General features: G+C 37.4%; 1 protein-coding gene across 1 annotated transcript in view; it reads left to right on the top strand.

Moving 5' to 3' along the window:
* The window catches only part of PRKG2 (protein kinase cGMP-dependent 2), a 127,788-nt gene that overhangs the window by 23,507 nt on the left and 83,935 nt on the right, over window positions 1-20,346 (top strand). The window contains exon 3 of the mRNA XM_070372983.1: window positions 15,447-15,613. Coding sequence (XP_070229084.1) covers window positions 15,447-15,613 — 167 coding nt within the window. The remainder of the gene's footprint in view (window positions 1-15,446; window positions 15,614-20,346) is intronic.

The following is a 20,346-nucleotide window of genomic DNA, read 5'->3' as shown; positions in this document are numbered from 1 at the left end:
GGCCTTTTCTCCTAGCCTGTCCAATCAGAGTGAGGCATCATCACTGACTTCTGCCAGTGCAGTCAGTTTCCAGAGCTGCAAAGTCTGAGCAGCTTAGCTCCTATTGCTGACTTTTTCTAGCATTTTAAACTGCAGTTGAATTCCCAAAATGGGGGAAAAAAATCTAAAGCCAAGGAAAAGTTTTTAGACTCTGGAAATACCTTCTATGTGAAAGATACATTTGTTGTAGTTATCTTTTAACTAAACCTTTTTCTTTTTTGAAGTCTTATTTTAAGATAATTTGTCTGCTCCCCTCCATGCCAACTTTCCTTAGAAGCATTGCTGAGTTGTAGATTTTTCAGCATAGTCTTGCTTGACAGAGTATTTTTGTTTTTGTTTTTCAAGATCTATGGTCAGGAATAGCCAGGAGATAATTTATATGTAATTCATATTAAAGTGTGAATGATCAGGAACTCCTGATTTCCTTTGAACTCTTCTAGGAGTATTTGTCATGACACATTTATTGTAATTAGTAAATTTCAGGCACCAGTTTTTATCAAGCTCTGAGAAATATGGAGGAAAAGATCGGTAGTTTCTAGTCTCTTGTCTCCAGATGAGGTGAGGAAAAGAGAAGTAAAAAGTGAGCAGGGAAAGATACTATTTGATATTTCTTGGAACTAGAAACTCAGAGAAACTCCAGTGGGTTCGTTTTCTATTGTTGGATAACAAGTTATCACAGATTTAGCAGCTTAAAGCAATGCATATTTGTTATCTTAGCATTTCTGTGGGTCAGGAGTCAAGGCTATGAGGTCATCTGCTCAGAGTTTCACAAGGCTGCAGTTAAGGTATCCACCAGCTGTGCTCCTTTTTTAGAGCTTTCTCTAAAAGGAGGATGTCCTTCTCTAAGCTCCAGTGATTGCTGACAGAATTCAGTGCCTTGTGGTGGTAGGACTGAGGTGCCCATTTTCTTGCGGGCTGTCAGCCAGGGTCTGCTCTCAATTCCTGGTATGAGATCTGCCCACAGTTCCTGGTCACATATGTCCTACACAGTGGCCATCTCCCAACAAGGCCACTAACTACTTCGGGCCACCTGGAGAATCTCTTATTACTGTTGGCTAAAAAGATGAAGTCTCATATAACATACACTGGCCAACCCTACCATCACAGTTGCCATATTCTGTTGGTAAGGAGCAAGTCCCAGATTCCCTCTCCACTCAAGGGGAGTGGATTACATAAGAGTATTACACCAGATGGATAGAGATCATGGGGCCATCTTGGAGTTCTGCATACCATACCAGCTCCTTTGCATCTCTGGTGTGAGATTCTCTCGCATAGAATGTTGGCCATGCTGGATATGTAAAGCCATATATAAAAAGCCCAGAGTCTTATACATGCATATTCATAGCAGCATATTCACATGATCCAAACGCCCATTGATGGATGAATAGATAAACAGAATGGAGTGTATGCATACGATGAGTTATTATTCAGCCTTAAGAGAGTTATTATTATTATTATTCAGCCTTCCTTTTCATACTACAATATGAATGAACCTTGAAGTCATTATGCTAAGTGAAATAAGTCAGCCTGAAAATAATAAATATTATTATTCCACTTTATTTTAGGTACCTAGAGAGTCAGACTCCTAGATACATAAAGTAGAATGGGTTTCCAGGGGCTGGGAGGAGTTATTGTTTAAGTTATTGTTTAATGGGTACAGAGTTTTAGTTATTGTTTAATGGGTACAGAGTTTTAGTTTGGGAAGATGAGAAAAGTTCTAGAGATGGACAGTGGCAACAGTTGCAAAATATTGGGAATGCATTTAATGCCACTGAGCTGTGCACTTAAAAATAGTTGAGATGGTACAGTTTGTGTTGTGTATTTTACCGTAGTTGAAAAAAATTAATGCCTGAGGCTGATTTGACAGCATGTCCCTAAGTGCCAGGCTGTTTCAGATTCCATATAGGATGCTGGGAAGAAGGAATAAGAGTAATGATTGTCACTTTCCTGTATTTATTGGTTATCTTGTAAAGGACAATCAGATGTAGCAAAGTCTTGTGAAAAATGAACATCAATTGATTATTAATTAATCAGCTGCTAATTTCTGAATAGTAACTAATTGATTGCTTGTTGAGCCTTCAATGGAGGCTTGTTCCCAGCACTGTGGGAAAATAGAGGGAAAAAAGCAGCTTCTGACTCCCTTGTGTTTTCTTGTTTACAGCTGTAATTTTTAAGTGCAAATGCACATTGTAATCACCAGGGGAGTAGTAAAAAATACTGATGTCCTGGTGCAACCCCGAAGGAATCTGATTAAATCCGTTTGAGGTGAGGACCTTGGGTACAGGATTTACAGACGGTCCCTTGATGATTCTAATATGCAGTGACAATTGAGAACCATTTTGTTATAGGAACAGGCCTTCCTGCAGCTGACCCCAGAAATATTCAATTTGACACTTTAAGAGCAATGCTCATTACCGATGTCTAAGAGAACTATTTACTATTTCTACCTAATTACCACGCAGCACAATGATGATAATGCCCATCATTGTGTGTGTCAGATTAACAGCCTTAGAAGCTGTGGTTGTTTTCAACATTTCATTGTTCAACTCTATTCTTGGATGCTCCCAGGAACTGGATCATCTGCACACATTTAAGAAAGGGAGAGAGAAATGTTGTAAGCGTGAAGTAACAGTAAACATGATTAAATTACAACTATACTTAATTACATGGGCCATATAGAGTAAGAGGGTTGACAGGAGGAAGTCATGCTCATTTTCTGATTACCCATGGAATGACCTCATCTTTTCATGCTAGCTTCTCAAATTATAAACGTGTGCATTTGTTAGCTATTATTTCTTGTTGGTTTATTACTCAAAAAGTTTTGAAAGTGAAAAGTGAAAGTGTTAGTCTCTCAGTCATGTCCGACTCTTTGTGACCCCATGGACTGTAGCCCACCAGGCTCCTCTGTCCATGGGGATTCTCCAGGCAGGAGTACTGGAATGGGTTGCCGTGTCCTCCTCTGGAGGATCTTCCCAACCCAGGGATCGAACCCAGGTCTCCTGCGTTGTAGGCAGATTCTTTACCATCTGAGCCACCAGAGAAGCCTTATCTTGCTTATTTTCTGTGCCTGTTTTGTGGGTGACTGGCATTTCCCATTTCCACTCTTCTCTCTGTACCCAGATTTTGTGAGCTGGAAATTAAATGTGCTTTAGTGTTAGTTCTGTTGAGTCCCTACGTTGTGCCAGATGCCATTCTGGATTTTAGGTAGAGGATGAGGAAAGGGTAGTCACACCCTTGAAGATCACAGTCTCTTTGGGGAAATTAAATATATTGCAGTCTTGCATGATTGATGTCCTAACAGATGGGTGTATGAAGGAGAGAAGGAGCACCATTTGCTTTGTGGGATCAAGGAAACCTGCATGGAAGAGCTGGTGTTGACCTGGGTTTTGAGGAGGATTGGATGGCTGGGGGACAAAGTAGCCTGGCACATCTGGAGATCTGTGAGCCTGGGGTACCCTGAGCATAGGGAGGCTGAACAGCCGAGGGATCTGGACTGTCAGAAGTTTTATTCACATCATGAAGAGTCTCCTTTAATAAATAGCAGTGGATATCAAGTATAGTACTTTTAGAGCTGTGTTAACTCAGAGATTTTTAAGTTGCTGGTAACTTGCTGACTTATAATAGTACCACTATCGCTTCTGTGATATATTTTATGTGCCAGGCCATATCATTAGTGCTCTGTATGGTTAACTAACTTAATTCTCATAGAAATCCTGTGACCTGTGGACTGTGTTTATTGTCATTTTACAGCTGAGAAAACTTGAGATTAAGTGACTTGCCCAGGGTTCCCCAGCTCATAAGGGACAGAATTAGGAATCAAGCCCTGGTATTACAGCTTTAGATCTTGGGCCCTCGACAAATATGCCTTATCATATGCTTTCTATTTGTATATACGAGTAAGCTATGAAATGCCACACAAGTAAATTTGCCTTGGCCTTTGTGCTCACAAGAAATACTTGACAGATAAGAAAGTAGGTGGAGGCCCCTGGTCCCTGCTGGGCACTGAGCTTTGTGCAAAGAAGTTTGCAAGACACATTCTATGACCTGACAAAAACAAACAGTGAGAACACAGGGCTGTAGTAAACAGGACCAGTGAAGGAAGATGGAGAGCCTGGCTTAACAAGAACTGTCAGTGGACTTTGACAAATTAAACTTCCTGAAGCAACCGAGAGGACAGGAATTTATTGCTTCAAAGAATGTTGATTATATAAGTTGGGGGTATAAAAGGATTACAAAAGGATTACCAGTGGACCTGCCACTGATGGGCATCAATTCGAGATCCAGCCCTATTGGAGGAACTTTGAACTGAGCATAGGGTCTTTGCAGCGCTTCTTTGTGGTTTCCAGAACTTTTCCCATCCCACTCTTCCCCACACAAAAGCATGCTATGATTACTACTATTGCCAACTACGAGTGTTACTGCCATTTATTAGGAATATATTGGCATCTTATCTTAGTTAATGTACATAGCATCTGTATGACATAGGTTATGATTACTCAGCTCTGTTTACAGGGGGGAAATCTGAGGTTCAGAAAGTTTAAGCGACTTGACCAAGGTCACGCAGCTAGGAAGTGGCAGAGCTGGAATTTGAACCTAGGATCTTCTGCCTCCAAAGCCATATACGCATTTTAGCTTTTAAATGAATTTTTAATTGATGTGCTCAAATCGTAAAATGAACACACCCATGTAACCTCCAAACAGATCAGGAAATAGAATCTTCCTTACCAGTACCTCAGAAGCCCCTCTGCTCCCTTGCAATCCCTAAACATTATCTATTTCAAATGCGTATGTGTCATGCCCCACTCTTTGTGACCTTATAGATTGTAGCCCTCCAGGCTCCTCTAGCCATGGGATTCTCCAGGCAAGAATACTGGAGTGGGTTGCCATGCCCTCCTCCAGGGGATCTTCCTGGCCCAGGGAGCGAACCTGCATCTCTTACATCTCCTGCACTGGCAGGCAGATTCTTTACCCCTACCACCACCTGTGAAGCCCATTTCAAAGGTAGCACTCGTATTATCAAAGATTACTCTGCCTATTTTTTAACTTTATGTTAATGGAATTATAGAGTATGGACTCTATGGAGTCTGACTTCTTTAGTTTATATACTGAGAGTCATTTATGATGTTGTGTGTAGCAATGGTTCACTATTATCATTGCTCTATAGTGCTTGTTGCATGACTGTGCCATCGTTTATCAGTTCAACTTATTGATAGACATTTGGTTGATTCTGGTGTTTCGAAAATTTAAATGATGCTTCCATGAGCAGTTTTGCACATATCTTTTTATTTATATATGATTTATGATGGGTGTATACCTAGGAGTGGGCTTCCCAGGTGACTTAATAGTAAAGAATCCACCTGCCAAGCAGGAGACGTGGGTTTGATTCCTGGGTCAAGAAGATTCCCTGGAGAAGAAAATGCAACCCACGCCACTATTCTTGCCTGGGAAATCCCATGAACAGAGGAGCCTGGTGGGCTATAATCAATTCATAGGGTAGCAAAGAGTCAGACACGATGTAACAACTAAACAACAACGAAAATGCTTAGGAGTGGAATTGCTGGGTGGTACATTTTAGCTGAGTTCACATTTAATATAGATTGCCAAATACTGTGAGTAGTTTTCCAAAATGGTTGAACAAATATACACCCCTACCAGCATTGTATGAGTGCTGTTACTCTCCTTTATCACTGGCATTTAGCACTGTCAGTCTTTCTCATTTTGGCTGTTCTGGTGGCTGTGTTTATGGTATGTTTATGTTGTGCTGTCTCATTGTGGCTTTGACTTGCTTTTTCTTGATACTTAACAAGGGTGAAAGCTTTTTAATTTATGTATTCTCCGTTGTTATCTGCTTCCCCCTGTAGCTTTGTAGTACAGCTGTTGTCATAAATCAAGTATCTATGTGTGTTTGGATGGTTTTTTGGTCTCTCTGTGCAGGTCCAAATGTCTTTTTGTCCATCTTTGTGCCATGAGTATAGTCTCTCAATTATTTTGATTAATAATAATTCTCGATATCCATTACTTTAAGTCTTTTAGTTTTGTTATTGTTCTTCAGTGTTGTGATGGCTCTTCTTGGGCTTTCTTATGACTAAGAATTTTATAAATTGCTTGTCAATTTTCATAAAAAATTTTTTTAAGATGTTATTGCGATTTCATTGAACCTGATCAATTTGAATACAATTGACATCATTAAAAAAATTGTCTTCTCATTCATGATCTGCTAATAGGCCTCCATTTATTGAGATATTCTTTCATTTCTCTTATTTTGTACTTTCTATAAGTCTTACACATTTTGTTATATATAATCTTATTTGGTTGATATTTTTGATCTTTTAAAAATGATGTCATTTAAAAATTTGCATTTTTACTTTGCTTCTGGGATATAAAAATACAACTGAATTTGCTTATTGACCTTGAATCCAGCAAGATTCTTAAAATCAGTTATTAATTTTGATGGTTTTACCTGTATATTCTTTTGAGTTTTCCATTTATATAACTATGTTTTTTGGAGAGAATGGCAGTTTTATTACTTCTTTTCCTGTGTTTTTATCTTTGATACACTTTTTTCCTTTTTCATTCTTTTATTCTCTTTGTATTAAATTTGCTCAGACTCTTTATTCAGGGTGAAATTGAAGTGTCCCATTTCTAATATCTGAAGGAAAGCATTTCCAGAAAATGATATGATACTTTCTGTTTTTGTTTTGTTTTACAGATTTAAAAAAATATCAGATTAAGAAAATTCCCTTCTATTCCTAATTTACTAAGTTCTTTTTTTAAAAAAAAATTAAAACATATATGGGTGTTTAATTTTATCAAATACTTTTTATTCATTCAATAAGATTTTGCTATGTATTTTACTCCTTTACCCTTTTCATTTGATTAATTATGTTGATTTTTAGTCTGGTCTAGATGTGTTTGTTTTTGACCTTTGTACCTATCTTTATTAGGGATATTAATCTTTAATTTTTCTAGTAATATGTGTTTTTGTTATTAGGCCATTCTTGCATTAAAAAATAAGTTGGAAAAAATTTCTTTTTTCTATTTTCTGGAAAAGATTATATAAGCTTAATAATGTTTTTTCCTTAAATATCTGGAAAACTTAAAGATAATGTCACCTAGGTCTAGAATTTTCTTTGTGGAATAGTTTTTATCTATTTATTGCTAATCAGATTTTCTTTCTCTCTCTTTTAAATTTCAGTATGGGTATACTGTATTTTTCTGGGGAATTTTCTTTTAATCTAAATTTTAAAAATAGTTATTTATACTATCCCCTCATTTTTCATATCTGTAATATCTACGGTGACGTCTCTTTTCTCATTTCTAACATTAGCAATTATTCTTTCTCCCCACCCTCCTAACTTTCCCCCCCACCACCCCATTCTGCATGAATTTATCAATTCTATTAGGCTTTTCAAATAAAGTATTTTGAGTTGTTTTGATTCTCTTCTTTGCACTTTTTCCTTTTGTGTTATTTTCTGCTTCTTTTTTTGTTATTTCTTTTCCCTTTTTTTAAGCTCAGTTGCTTTTCTTTTTCTAGCTCTTTAAACCACTTTCACTTAAGTTGCTCATTTTTAATCTGTTTTCTTTTGTAATCTGTTTAATAATGTAAGTTTTCCTCTTAGTTTTGAATAAACTGAATCCCACAAGTTTTGAAAAAACACATTTTTATCATTTATTTCAAAATTTTATCTGACTTCTTTATGATTTAATCTTTCTTAATCAGTGGGCTGTTCAGAAATATATTACTCAGTTCTCAAACATTTGAGGATTTTCTGATTATTTTTTATTGATTTTGTCTCTGATCTCTAGCTTAAATTTTTAGCTTCTATTGTTTTCAAAGAATATGCTTGTATTATTCAATCTTGTGAAATTTGTTAGATTTGCTTTATGATCCTCATATGGTCAGTTCTCATGAAGGTTCCACGTGTAATTGAAAAGAATGTATATTCTGAATTTGTTGGAATACAGCTTTTTAACATGTCAGTTAGGTCAAGAGATTAAGTAAAGTTTGATAGTCAAGTGTTTAGATCTTCTATTTTCTAACTAATTTTTGCCTGCTTATTCTATTAGTTACTTAGAGGGATGTATTAAATCTCCCCAAATGGTTGTGTTTGTCTATGTCTTCTTTTAATTTTGTCAGTTTATTTTTGTCAATTCGATGATATCTAATTAGATGGATAAAGATTTAATGTACCTTCCCGATGCTATCAATATAAAATATTGCTCTTTATTTCTAGAAATAATATCTTTCATTAAAGCCTACTTTCCTGTATCAAGGAAAATTTTCTTTACATAGGCAGAACTTGTTTTATTGTGCATTCACTTTATTGTACTTTAAGATATTGCATTTTTTACATATTGAAAATTTGTGACAAGCCTGTGTCCATCAGGTCTATAGGTGCCCCATTTTTCCAACAGTTTGCTCACTTCATATCTTTGCAACACAGTTTGATAATTCTCACAGTATTTCAAACCTTTTATTACTGTATTTGTTATGATGATCTGTGATCTGTGATCTTTGATATTACTACTGTGAGTTACTGAAGTCTCAGATGATGGTTAGTATGTTTTCGCAAGAAAGTATTTTTTAATTAATGTGTGTACATTATTTTTAGACATAATGCTATTGCACACTTAATAGTCTACAATATAGTGTAAAGATAGCTTTTATATGCTCTGATAAACCAAAAAATTTACGTGACTCACTTTGCTACAATATTTGTTTTATTGTGGCTATCTGGAACTGAACCTGCGATATCTCTGTGGTATGCCTATAATTGGGCTTCCCTGGTGGCTCAGACTATAAATAATCTGCCAATAATGCAGATGACTGGAATTTGATCTTTGGGTCAGGAAGATCTCCTGGAGAAGGAAATGGCTACTTACTCCAGTATTCTTGCCTGGAGAATTCCATGGACAGGGGGTTTTGGCGGGCTACAGTCCATAGGGTTGCAGAGAGTTGGACACGACTGAGTGACTAAAACACACCCATGCCCATAGTTGGTGTTTGCATAGTATATCATTTTCTGCCTTTCTATTTTGAAGTTTTCTATATCATTATATTTAAGGTATACCTCTTATAAGCAACATATACTTGGTATTTTCTTTCTTTCTTTTTATCAATCTGACAACCTGGTCTTTTAATTGAGGTATTTAATGTATTTATATTTAGTGTAAATAAAAATGTTTGGGTTTAACTTTAGCATCTTACAATTTGTTTCACTTTGATTTCTTTTTTCTCTACCTCCCATTTTCTTGAATTAAGTATATTTATTATTCCATTTTCTCTTCTGTTAGCTTTCTAGTTAAACATTCTTAGACAAATCTTGTCGGAGTTACCCAAATTGTAACATACATTCTTAATTTATTCAATTTCCAATATAGATGAATACTTTTATCAATACCAAGACCTTAAATTTATATCAGCTCCATTTTCTGATCATGCAGTTTTGGCTCTTGTTTTCATACATTTATCATGTATTGCAAACTCTACAAGGTATTATTCGTATTTTTTGAATATTTATTTTGATTTATGTGGCTGCACCAGGTCTTATGAATAGTTGTGGCATGTGAGATCTTTTATCTGTGCCATGCAAACTCTTAGCTGCAGTGTGTGGAATCCAGTTCACTGACCAGGAATTCAACCCAGGCCCCTGCATTGGGAGCACAGAGTCTTAGCCCCTTGACTACCAGGGAAGCCCCCTCTGCAAGGTATTATTATTACTCTTTTATGAAGACGAGCTTCCTTTAGTCACCCACATTTTACTTTTCCCATTGTTTCTTTCTTCTAACATCTGGGGTCATTTTGTTTTCTGTTAAGTCTGTTGCCAATGGAATTGTATTTGGAATATGTATTCACTTTCCTTTAATTTTTAAAGGCTCTTTTCACTGAGTAAAGATATTGAACTAGGCACTCTGAAGCACTTTGAAGATATTCCATTGTCTTTTGGTCTCCGTAATTTACATTGGCGAGTAAGTCAGTCCTATTATTGGTCATTTGAAGGTAATAACGCCTGTTTTCTCCAGCTGCTTTATACATTTTTTCTTTTGTATTGGTTTTCAGTAACTTGGCTATGATGGGACTAAACATGCTTTTTTCTGTATATGTTTTATTTGGCATTTGTTGTGCATCTTGTCCATAGCTTGATACGTTTTCACTGGTTTAAGAAAATTCTTAGATATGATGCATTCATAGATTGTTTCAGACTAATTTTTCCCCTTTCTTTGGGGCCCAGTTACATATATGCTCAACTTCTCTATCATGCCTTATATATCTCCTGTATTTTGCTTTTGTTTTTATTGTTCTTCTCTCTATCCTAGATTCTATCCAGTCTTCTATCTGGATATATTCTGCCTGCCCATATTCATTTTCTAATCTTTATCAGCTGTGATTTATTAGATTTTAAACCCATCTATTGAGTTCTAGACTTCAGGTATTGTATGTTTAAATTCTAGAATCTCTATATGATTCATAAAAAGATTCATTTTCTCAGTTGACATTTTCCATTTTGTCCTTGATTGTCTTAAACATAGTTATACTAAAGTTTTTACCTGATACATCCAATTTTTAAATCTACTGTGGATCTGTTTCTGTTGTCTTTTTCCTCCTCATATTCATCCATTTGATCTTTTCTCTTGGTATGCCTGGTAATTTTTTATGTCGTGCCAGGCACTCCATATAGAAAAAAATGTAGAGAAAATTTGAGCCCTAGATTTTGTGAACGTCTTACAGAAAGATTTACCTTTGCTTCCCATAGGCAGTTAAGCGAGGGCAAATAATTTTAGCCAAAATAGAATCTGTAGTTTTAAAGTTAGTTTTTTGTTTTTTTTATTCCTGTTTGGGTCAGTCTTTACTTCTACGTTACAGCTCTTTTGATGTCCCATCTGTAATCCTAGGTTTACTAGGATCTATCTTGGTGTGTCTTAAACACTGACTTGTGTCTTCCAAACTCTTTGAGGCTGCCAAAACTCTGCTCAGTGCTGCTTGCAAATCAGTAAATGCGTTAGAGGGAAGAGAAGAGGTGAATGTCAAGTTCATGTTCTCTTGTTGATCATCCTTCATCAAGCTGTTGCTGTGTTGATACGTCTCCAATGCTATCAAGCAGGTTTGTAAATATATATTTCAATCAGCTTTTATACTTGTTTTATGTGAGCAGGGAGAGCTGTGCTTATAATGGCTGGCCTATATCATAGTTAGAGAAGGAGTGGCAAAGGTCATACACTTAATCACTATTGTATGTAGCTTCGTAAACAGATAATTCAAGACAAGACTCACTTGTCCAAGAATTTATGAATTACTTTGGAGAAAAACTCATAGAACTCTTTTCTAAAAGTATATTACAATGTGTTTATGTACTAAACTAAGTTAAATGAATCTAGAAACTCTTTGAGGCTATGGACTATGCTTAATTGCTTTTTATGTCTTTAGTAAATGCTTTTTAAATTTGTTGAGGTGAATGGGCATGAAAACACGTATTATAGGAGTTTGGGATAGAATAAAAGGGTGTGTGGGCTACTGTATGCAGGCAGCATCAGTCATAAGGGATTTCTTGTTAGATGTATAATATTTGGTAGGTCAAGGGGAAAAGAAACTAAAGTCAAGGAGAAAACGTGTGCCAAGTCTGAGGATGAAGCTGGCAGGCACAGGAGACCATGAGGTTACCAGTCTATCTGTAACAAAGGATTTGTTCTAGGGAGTAAGTACTGGATGTATAGAGTGGATGCATATGATGAGAAATGTGGGAATACCACATTGTGGGATGTTAATTTTCTTCTATGGGCAAAAGGCTTTTCATAATACTTCCATGCAATGTTAATAGAAGCTAAGCCAAACAAAGAAATACAGAAGACGTTGAGGTTTGGAAAACATTGATTTAAACAGATTTGTTTACTGCAAGATTTCTTTGAAACTTTAAAGTGTGCATGGTGAATTCCCCAAATTGTCTAAACTCAACAAATTTTTGTTTATAAAGGAACAGTGCTTCTGGGAACATGTTTTGGGAAATTGGGATGTATGGGCATTGAGGAAATACTTGATGGAATATGACACTAGCATGAAAGCCTTGTGAAAGCTGGAGATTTTACGATATTGTTCACAGATTTTCCCCAAGAAGAGCATCTTGCAAAAGTCTTTTTTCACTTTATATTAATTGAGTGAATTAATGGTTTTAGTGGATAAAGGAAGAATGAGATCAGAGTGAAGTCAGTTTTTTATCAAAATTAATCTGATAGAGTTGGACTATAAAGAAAGCGGAGCACCAAAGAATTGATACTTTTGAACTGTGATGTTCGAGAAGACTCTTGAAAGTCCCTTGAATTGCAAGGAGATCCAACCAGTCCATCCTAAAGGAAATCAGTCCTGAATATTCATTGGAAGGACTGATGCTGAAGCTGAAACTCCAATCCTTTGGCTACCTGAATTGAAGAACTGACTCATTTGAAAAGAGCCCGGATGCTGGGAAAGATTGAGGGCAGGAGGAGAAGGGGACAACAGAGGCTGAGATGGTTGGATGGCATCACCGACTCAATGGACATGAGTTTGAGTAAACTCCGGGAGTTGGTGATGGACAGGGAGCCCTGGCATGCTGCAGTCCATGGGGTCACAAAGAGTCGGACACGACTGAGCAACTGAACTGACTGAACTAAATTTGATAGTGTGGTATAGGATGTGTTTTTTTTTTTTTTTTTTTTTACCAGTTTTTTACCAAAATTAATCTGATAGTATGGTATAGGATGGACTACAGGGGTAAGTAATTACCACTTACAGGGGTAAGTAATTACCATGAAATTAAAAGATGCTTGCTCCTTGGAAGAAAAGCTATGACCAACCTAGACAGCATATTAAAAAGCAGAGACATTACTTTGCTGATAAAGGTCTGTCTAGTCAAAGCTATAGTTTTTCTAGTAGTTATGTAAGGATGTGAGAGTCGGACCATAAAGAAAGCTGAGTGCTGAAAACTTGATGCTTTTGAAGTGTGGTTGTTGGAAAAGACTCTTGAGAGTCCCTTGGATGGCAAGGAGATCAAACCAGTCCATCCAAAAGGAAATAAGTCCTGAATATTCATTGGAAATACTGATGCTGAAGCTGAAACTCCAATCCTTTGGCCACCTGATGCGAATAACTGAGTCATTGGAAAAGACCTTGATGCTGGGAAAGACTGAAGGCAGGAGGAGAAGGGGCTGACAGAGGATAGATGGTTGAATGGCATCACCAACTCGATGGACATGAGTTTGATTAAGCTCTGGAGTTGGTGATGCACAGGGAGGCCTGGTGTGCTGCAGTCCATGGGGTCTCAAAGAGTCAGACACGATTGAGTGCCTGAACCGACTGACACGGGTAAGAGATTAGAAGCTGAAAAACCAAAAGGAAGCTGTTAAAATCATCCAGACCTAAGAATTTTTTTCTTGGATGTGGTGACATCCTTGGAAGTGGAAACTAAAATGGATAACAGTGATATTTTGTAAAGAGAACTTACAAGATTTGGTGATAGATTAAATGAAAGAGGAAGGAAGTTTTCAAGGTACTCTGAGAGTCTGGATGACTCTGAGGCTGAGGGAGTCACTATAGGGAAGAAGGAATTTCTATACAAGAGTGTTTTGTTTCCTTCATGGAGCCTATGACTTGATGAAGAGGATCATAAAGTACTAATTCCATGAACTTTTACTTTGGATTGGAGAACCTTCTTTCTTTCTTTTTTTTTTCAATTTGGCTGCACCATGAGGCATGTGAGGTCTTAGTTCCCCAACCAGGGATTCAACCTTAGGCCCTGGCAGTAAAAGTGCTGAATCCTAACCACTGGACTTCCAGAGAAATCCCTTGAGAACTTGCTGTGTAGAAAAAATCACAATTTTTAAACACAAAGCTAGGGATGGGAGAGAGTTTGAATGAAAAATACAGGACAAAACCCTGATTAAAAAAAACAAAACAAAACAAAACACTGTATTTGAGTGAAAGCAAATATATTGTGTAAAGTTTCTGACTTAGCCCACAAGGCAACTTTTCTTCCAGCACATAATTCTAAGATAACTACCAATATAATATGCTAATTAGAACATTTTAAATTTATGGTGACGATGATTAGGTAATTGCTTTGAGCTACTTCTTTTCCAAAAGAAACTGAAGTGTTCTAGGATTATCAACAAATGGACCTCTGATTTGGGGACTAAATATGCTGTGAGATTGTAAATGTAGGTTCTGTCTAGTCTAGGCAAAGTAAGGGTTAAAACATAAGCAAAACCAAACTATCACCATCACCGTCTATGTCTGATCAAACCTTATGAGTCCCAGGGGAGGCGACTTCTCCAGCTCAGAATAAGAAAGAGATGGAATGGAAGCAGCACAGACTTCAGACTCATAGACTTAGATTTAAATCCTGGGGCGGGGGGAAATAGTTGCTTTTCAACTTTTAGTCTGTGTGTGCATGCTCAGTCCTTCAGTCGTGTCCGACTCTGCGACCCTATGGACTGTAGCCGGCCAGGCTCCTCTGTCCATGGGATTCTCCAGGCAAGAATACTGGAATGGATTGCCGTGCCCTCCTCAACCCAGGGATCGAACCGCCATCTCTTAAGTCTCCTGCATTTGACAGGCAGGTTCTTAACTGCTAGTGCCACCTGGGACGCCCAGCTTTTAGTCTACTTTTCTAAAAGTAGAAATAGTCACTATCTCACAGAATAGTAGTGAGGGTTAAATAAGATAAAAATGACTAGCACCATAGGAATTAGGTAAGTACTGTGTTATAGTCTCTTACATAACCTTCTATCTATCAAATAGACCTGCCCCTTTTCCATTTAAAAATCATATTTGCCTTAGTATTGCACCTAGAGATCTTGAAGGTTGCTACATTTGTGATGATGACAATTAAAAGTGATGATGAAATTGATTTCATCATGATTAACAGAAAAATATTCAAAAATATTTTCAAAGGATTTCCACATAATGAATGGTAGTTATAAGGGTCAAGTGTTGGTGGAGCTAGAAAAGACTTTTTGTCCATGCTGGAAAAGTTGTGAATTGTTGTTTTTGTTATTCAGTTGCTAAGTTGTGTCTGACTCTGGTGCCCTGTGAACTGCAGCACACCAGGCTTCCCTGTCCTTTACTGTCTCCTAGGGTTGGCTGAAACTCATGTTCATTGAGTCGGTGATGCCATCCAACCATCTCATCCTCTGTCACCCCCTTCTCCTCCTGCCTTCAGTCTTTCCCAGCATCAGGGTCTTTTCCAATGAGTCAGCTCTTCGCATCAGGTGGCCAAAGTATTGGTGCTTCAGCTTCAGCATCAGTCCTTCCAATGAATATTCAGGGTTGAAATCCTTTAGGATTGACTGGTTAAAGTTGTAAACACATGGGTAGTAATATTAAGAATAAAGATGTTTTTCACTAATTGTAACTCAACATTTCCTTTCCATTACATCAGTGAGAAGAAGCTCATTACAGATGCCCTTAATAAAAATCAATTTCTGAAGAGACTGGATCCTCAGCAGATCAAAGACATGGTGGAATGCATGTATGGGAGAAACTACCAGCAAGGGAGCTACATTATTAAGCAAGGAGAACCAGGAAACCATATCTTTGTACTGGCAGGTGGGTTTCACAGATTTTTACAGTTATCATATAACAAATATTTGCCTATTGTTTAATGATTTTTTGCACATATTTATAAAAATGCAAAATTGGTTGTTCTATTTGTAGAAAATATAACAGATTGAGTTCATGAAATAATAATATTTGTTGGTCGAATCATCCTGATGTTAATAACTAATATTTATAGAATGCTTTCTATATGTCCAGCATCCTACTGAATATTTAATAGAGAGATCTTATTTCAGCTTACTAATTCTGTTAGGCAAGTGCTAATATCTTCATGTTACTAATGTGGACTATGTCACAGAGAGGTTAAGTAACTTACCCAAGGCCACGCAGCTTATTAGTGGTGGAGACAGAATGCAAATTTAACAATCTGATTTGAAAGTTCATACTTATTAATCATAGTGACACTTAACAACTTCAGAAAGGTGTTTAGAATATTCAGAATGCCACTGCTTGTGCTGACTTTTTACACTGTTGTACCATGAAAAAGAAAACAGTTATTTTTGTGGCTCTGTTAAATAGTTTGGTTATATCCCAATGATTTCAAAAGATCGTTTAGTTGCATTTAACCAACAGCTGGACTTCCTACATGGTGCACACAATACATAAGTCAAATGAAATGCCTTAAGATTAAGGCTGGTGTATTTAGAACCATTTAAAGAAATTCCTCCATACCCGATCACTTGAACATGCTTCCATGCTAGGTAGATCATAATAGTTAGAAGGAAAAGGATTTATTTCTCAGATGCATGTCAAATGCATATCAAATCTTGTAGTGGAATTCAACAATTTTTTTTTTTGATACAGAAGTAAGAAATTATCTGAACAGAACTTGTCGTTATTGAATGCTCTGTCAAATTCTGAATTGCCTCAACTTTTTGAGTTTAGGGAAAAAAGTTAACTAGCTTGCCCAGATGGACTGATAACCTGGAATGTGCTGTGGCCTTTTATTTTGCTTCCTGGCCATCTAAACAATGCTTTTTCAAATTTATAAATTTTTATTTATGGTCAAATATGATCAAAGCCATATTTGGATTTTGGGAGTTCTGAAGGAGACATGTGAATAAGACATGATTTCTATATAATAGGCTTCAGTTTCATCCACCTCATTAGAACTGATTCCCAGAAAGAAAAACACCAATACAGTATACTAACACATATATATGGAATCTAGAAAGATGGTAACAATAACCCTGTATGCGAGGCAGCAAAAGAGACACAGATGTATAGAACAGTCTTTTGAACTCTGTGGGAGAGGGTGAGGGTGGGATGATTTGGGAGAATGGCATTGAAACATGTATAATATCATATGTGAAATGAATTGCCAGTCCAGGTTTGATACATGATACAGGATGCTCGGGGCTGGTACACTGGGATGGTATGGAGAGGGGAGTGGAAGGGGGGTTCAGGATGGGGAACACATGTACACTGGTGGTGGATTCATGATGATATATGGCAAAACCAATACAATATTGTAAAGTAATTAGCCTCCAAATAAAATAAATAAATTTATATTAAAAAAAAGAAATGATTTCTATGGGAGGTTACATTCTGGTAAGCGGTACAAGTTTAGACAGATCTGTTTTTAGCAAGGAGGGGTGAAAAGAATCACAGAAACTAAGAAACAAAGAGGAGCAATGCTTTTGTGATTCTTGTTTCCTTGAGGCCTTAGGTGTGGAGCAAAAGTTGCCTATCCAAACAAATTAATATGCATGTATTATTCTATCAGATTTCCTGGTTGTGCTAGTGGTAAAGAACCCTCCTGCCAATGCAGGAGACGTAAGATATGTGGGTTAGATCCCTGGGTCAGGAAGATCCCCGGAAGAGGGCATGGCAACCCACTTCAGTATTCTTGCCGAGAGAATCCCCATGGACAGAGGAGCTGGCGTGTTACAAGTCCATGGAGTCGCAAAGAGTCAGACATGACTGAAATGACTTAGCATGCACTCACACATTTTCTTCTATTGGTAGTGTGGTAAAAGGTTGTTTTCTATATTTTGATTCTTTAAAACTTGACAGTTTCATAGTTACTAGTGTATTATTTGCTGTATACATGTTTGTAGGCACACTTAAAATTATAGTCATCCCCAAGTAATTATTCTACCCAAGAAGTGAATCGTATTCTTAATTTAGCCAGCCTTCAAGTTTTAGGAATAGGTGACCCTAAGCAATTTCCCCCTCTTTCAGCTTTTTTCTTGGATATTTCACTTCTGCTTTAGCAACACTAGAACACTCAGGCAAGAGTAGATAGGTGCTTAAGTCAACCAATATTTATGAAACCTGCTGGGAAGGATTAGAAACTCATGTTAGCTTGTCTTGTTCCTTGCTAGTGACTCTGATAAAAGGTTTGGTGAGAGAAGGGGTTGAAAAGGTAGATGTCAATATCGATATAGTTACTGAAGTCAGGGCTATAGCACACATGGAAATGAAAATTGGGTGATTTCATATTTGAATTAATTACAGTGTTATCTAAGAGTTGGATTGTGTGATTGAACTGATTCAGCAAATTAGTTCATTATTCAAAATCTCCCCTTTATAAAATATAGCAAGAATACCAACTAGTAAAAGCATACTTAGCTTAAACTTTTGGTATTCTGTATCATGTTTGGTGTGGTTCAAATCCCATGAGCCATAACCAATTAGGAAAACATTTGAAATGCATAAAGATCCATGATAGCAACTCAGCAGTACAGCTAAATGGTTTTGATGGAATAAAATTTGGTTATAATGAGAAATTATTAAATTGCATAGCTAACTTATAAGATTTGGAGCCAAAATGGAGTTTATTTCTTACTAGAGTGTAAGTTGTAACAGAGTAAATATCTTCTCTGTTTTGTCTGCCCTATCTGTCTGGCATCCAGACTAGCTCCTGGCACAACATAGGTATTCAGATCAGGTGCATTGAATGAATGGGTGGACAGAGCTGACCCAGAGCTGTTGTACTTAGCTGTGAATTAGGAGAAGGAAAGACCAATTCTTCAAGGGAAAGAGAAATAACCCTACCATTTTCTTCCTCTAAGAATATAGGTCTTATTACGTATGGTTTTAATTAGCTAATGAGCTTCCCTGGTGGCTCAGACAGTAAAGAATCTGCCTTCAATGCAGGAGACCAGGGTTCAATCCCTAGGTCAGGAAGATCTGCGGAAGAAGGGAATGACTACCCATTCTAGTATTCTTGCCTGGAGAATTCCATGGACAGAGGAGCCTGGTGGGATACAGTCCATGGTGTCACAAAGAGTTGGACAGGACCCAGCGACTAACACTTGATTAAGTATGGTTTGTTTGCATTTGAAAGGAAAGGAGAGAATTACCTAGGCAGAAGAATTGTGAGGAAGTTACCTCTCCTTCCCCCCAGCCTCTGCTTAGCTAAAGATTGTTGTCAAGTGCTCTTTCTTTTTATGACTTTAATTTTAGAACAGTTTTAGGTTTACAGAATAATTGATAGGAAGGAACAGAGATTTCCCATATACCCTCTACCCATAACCATAGCCTCTCCTGTTATTAACATCACTCACTAGAAAGATATTGTTTTTAATAACCAAAGATGAACCTACATTGACACATTATAATCATTCGAAGTCCATCCTTGGTGTTCTGCAGTCTATAGGTTGAGACAAATGTATAATGATATATAGCCATCATTATAATATCATGCAGAGTATTTTCACTGTCCTGAAAATCCTCTGTGCTTTGCCTATTCATCTTCCCCCAACTGTTGGCGACCGCTAATCTAATTTTCTCCCTCATTTTCCCTTTTCTCGAATGTTATATAGTTGGAATCATGCATTATTTAGCCTTTACAGATTGACTTCTTTCACTTAGTAATATGTGTTTAAGGTTCTGCCTTGTCTTTTCATGGATTAGTATCTCATCTCTTTTTAGCACTGAATAGGGTTTCATTGTCTGGATGTATCACAGTTTTGGGCTTCCCTGGTGGTTCAGGTGGTAAAGAATCTGCCCGCAATTCAGGAGACCTGGGTTCGATCCCTGAGTCGGGTGGATCCCTTGGAGAGGAAAATGGCAACCCAGTCCAGTATTCTTGCCTGGAGAATTCCATGAACAGAGGAGCCTGCGGCCTGGCGGGCTACAGTCCATGGCTACAGTCCATACAGTCCATGGGGTCCCACCTGGCGGGCTACAGTCCATGGCGTCCCAAAGAGTTGGACACGACTGAATGGCTAACACACACACACACTCACACACACACACACACCCCACAGTTTATTTGTCCATTTACCTACTGAAGGACATTTTGGTCATTTCCAGGTTTTGACCATTATGAATAAAGCTGCTGTAAACATCTGTGTGTAGGTTTTTGTGTAGACCTAGGTTTTTAGCTCTGAATACATACTAAGGAGCACAGTTGCTGGATTGTATGGTGAGAGTGTGTTTAATTTTGTAAGAAACCACCAAACTGTTCCAAATTGGGTGTCCCATTTAGCATTCCCACCAGCAGCGTATGGTAGTTCCCATTGCTCCACGTCCTCTCCAACACGTGGTGTTGTCAGTGTTCTCAATTTTGGCCATTCTATTAGGGGCAGAGTGATATCTCATTGTTTTAATTTGTTTTTCCCTGATAAATGTGATGTGGAGCATCTTTTCATAGGCTTATTTTCCATCTGTATGTCTTCTTTGGTGAGTGTCTGGTAAAGTCTGGCCTGTTTAATTGGGCTGTTTTCTTATTGAAGAACTTTAAAAGTTCTTTGCATTAATGTATTTTGTAAAAC

This window comes from Bos mutus, chromosome 6 (assembly GCF_027580195.1).
Source record: "Bos mutus isolate GX-2022 chromosome 6, NWIPB_WYAK_1.1, whole genome shotgun sequence".
Lineage (NCBI taxonomy): Eukaryota > Metazoa > Chordata > Mammalia > Artiodactyla > Bovidae > Bos > Bos mutus.
This window is presented reverse-complemented; position numbering and strand designations above follow the sequence as displayed.